Raw genomic sequence first — 2,642 nt, 5'->3', positions numbered from 1 at the left:
AAGATGTGAACATGCGTTCGCATGTCCAATCACATGAGTTAGTTCACGTATCTGGCGTACATTGTCACATGTGTGCATCCTCTACAAGTGGTGTGCTTTTGTGTACTTTACTGTACAGTACTGTATAGAGTACAGTAGTACAGTATCTTTATTTCAAGCCCAGGATGTCCAGAAGCAAGCGTAAAAGCAGCAATGATGTAGCTGGTATTGTACTGTACTTTTTGAGGTACTGTACTGTAAGATTAAAATTGTTTTCTTGGGACTTCCCTTCCACTGCGGAGATGCAGTGGTTAAGAATATGCCTGCCAATGCAGGGGACATGGATTTGATCCCTGGTCTGGGAAGAACCCACATGCCATGGAGCAACTAAGCCTGTGCGCCACAACTACTGAGCCTGCGCACCACAACTACTGAGCCCATGCTCCGCAACTACTGAAGCCCGCACGCTCTAGGGTCTGAGGGCCACAACTACCGAGCCCATGTGCTGCAACCACTGAAGGCTGCGCACCTAGAGCCTGTGCTCTGCAACAAGAGAAGCCACCGCAATGAGAAGCCCATGCACTGCTACGAAGACTAGCCCCCACTCACCGCAACTAGAGAAAGCCTGCGTGCAGCAACAAAGACCCAACACAGCCAAAAAAAAAATGTATTCTTTATTTTTTGTTTGTTTGTCTTTTATGCATTATTTGTGTGAAAAGTATTATAAACCTATTACAGTACAGTACTATATAGCCAATTGTGTTAATTGGGTACCTAGTCTAACTTTGTTGGACTTATGAATGAATTGGACTTATGAATGCACTCTCAGAACAGAACTCATTCATATGTAGGGGACTTACTGTATTCCAAAAAATTGAAGAGGAAGGAGTACTCCCAAACTCATTCTATGAGTCCACCATCACCCTGATACCAAACCCAGAGAAAAATACCACAAAAAAAGAAAATTACAGACCAATATCACTGATGAACATAGAAGCACAAATTCTCAACAAATTACTAGAAAACCAAATCCAAGAATACATTAAAAGGATAATACACCAAAAAAAAAACAAACAAACGAAAAGGATCATACACCATGATCAAGTGGGATTTATCTCAGGAATGCAAGGATTTTTCAATATCTGCAAATCAGTGTGATATACCACATTAACAAATTGAAGAATAAAAACCATATGATCATCTCAATAGATACAGAAAAAGCTTTTGACAAAATTCAACACATATTTATGATAAAAACTCTCTAGAAAGTGGGCATAGAGGGAACCTACCTCAACATAATACAGGCCATATATGCTAAACCCACAGCTCACATCATACTCAACAGTGGAAAGCTGAAAGCATTTCCTCTAAGATCAGGAACAAGACAAGGTGTCCACTCTCATCACTTTTATTCGACATAGTTTTGGAAGTCCTAGCCATGGCAATCAGAGAAGAAAAAGAAATAAAATGAATCCCAATTGGAAAACAAGAAGTAAAACTGTCACTCTTTATAGATGACATGATACTATACATAGAAGATCATAAAGATGCTAAGGGCGTTCCGGAGCAGGGCAGCTGGACTATGGGAAGCGGCAGGCAGAGGGCAGCAGTAGGAAACTCGGGGATCTGGGTGCAAAAGCCCAGGAATAGGAGCCGCAGGCATGCTGCGTCCCAAGGCTTTGACCCAGGTGCTAAGCCTGGCCAACCAGAGCACCCTGCTGCTGAATAACGAGGGATCTCTGTTGGTCTACTCCGGTTACGGGGATACAGACGCCCAGGTCACTGGTGCCATCACCAGTAACATCTGGGCGGCCTACGACCAGAATGGGAATCAAGAGTTTAATGAAGACAATCTCAAATTCATCCTCATGGACTGCATGGAGGGCCGGGTAGCCATCACTCGAGTGGCCAACCTTCCACTGTGTATGTATGCCAAGGAGACTGTTGGCTTTGGAATGCTCAAGGCCAAGGCCCAGGCCTTGGTGCAGTACCTGAAGGAGCCTCTCACCCAAGTAGAAGCATCATAATGGGTGTTGGTGGAAGCAGGGGTTCAGAAAAGAGAGACGACCATTTGGAGGGGCAGGGCCTCCTGGGGAAGCCTTCCTGGATGTGGAGGGTTGGGGGGACTTTGTTCTTCCCAAGAATAACTTCAACTCCTGTCTTGAAAAAAAAAAAGATGCTACCAGAAAACTACTAGAGCTCATGAATGAATTCACTAAAGTTGCAGAATACAAAGTTAATACACAGAAATCTCTTGCATTTCTATACACTAACAACGAAGGATCGGAAACAGAAATTAAGGAAACAATCCCATTTACCATTGCATCAAAAGAATAAAATACCTAGGAATAAACCTGCCTAAGGAGGCAAAAGACCTGTACTCTGAAAGCTATAAGATGCTGATGAAAGAAAGTGAAGGCAACACAAACAGATGGAAAGATGTACCATGTTCTTGAATTGGAAGAATCAGTATTGTCAAAATGACTATGCTATCCAAGGCAATCTCCAGATTCAATGCAATCCCTATCAAATTACCAATGGCATTTTTCACAGGACTAGAACAAAAAATTTTACAATTTGTATGGAAACACAAAAGACCCCGAATAGCCAAAGCAATCCTGAGAAAGAAAAATGGAGCTGGAGAAATCAGGCTCCATGGCCTC

The 2,642-nt window shown here is 42.8% G+C and overlaps 1 protein-coding gene across 2 annotated transcripts; it reads left to right on the top strand.

The window, feature by feature from the left end:
• Positions 1 to 1,640: 1,640 nt before the first annotated feature.
• LOC115865670 (ragulator complex protein LAMTOR2-like) lies at positions 1,641 to 2,054 on the top strand. Of its 2 annotated transcripts, XM_060298773.1 has the most exons (2): positions 1,641 to 1,868; positions 1,950 to 2,006. In XM_060298773.1, exons 1-2 carry the CDS (start codon positions 1,641 to 1,643, stop codon positions 2,004 to 2,006), a joined length of 285 nt encoding a protein of 94 aa, XP_060154756.1. The 2 variants fall into 2 exon arrangements, with proteins under 2 accessions (XP_060154756.1, XP_060154755.1); XM_060298772.2 differs by having other exon boundaries at positions 1,641 to 2,054.
• The last annotated feature ends 588 nt before the right edge of the window (positions 2,055 to 2,642 follow it).

The sequence above is a fragment of the Globicephala melas genome, chromosome 5, assembly GCF_963455315.2.
Source record: "Globicephala melas chromosome 5, mGloMel1.2, whole genome shotgun sequence".
Lineage (NCBI taxonomy): Eukaryota > Metazoa > Chordata > Mammalia > Artiodactyla > Delphinidae > Globicephala > Globicephala melas.
This window is presented reverse-complemented; position numbering and strand designations above follow the sequence as displayed.

Excerpts from the sequence above, each read along its gene's own strand:
- LOC115865670 (XM_060298772.2), top strand. The coding sequence starts at position 1,641 with ATGCTGCGTCCCAAGGCTTTGACCCAGGTGCTAAGCCTGGCCAACCAG.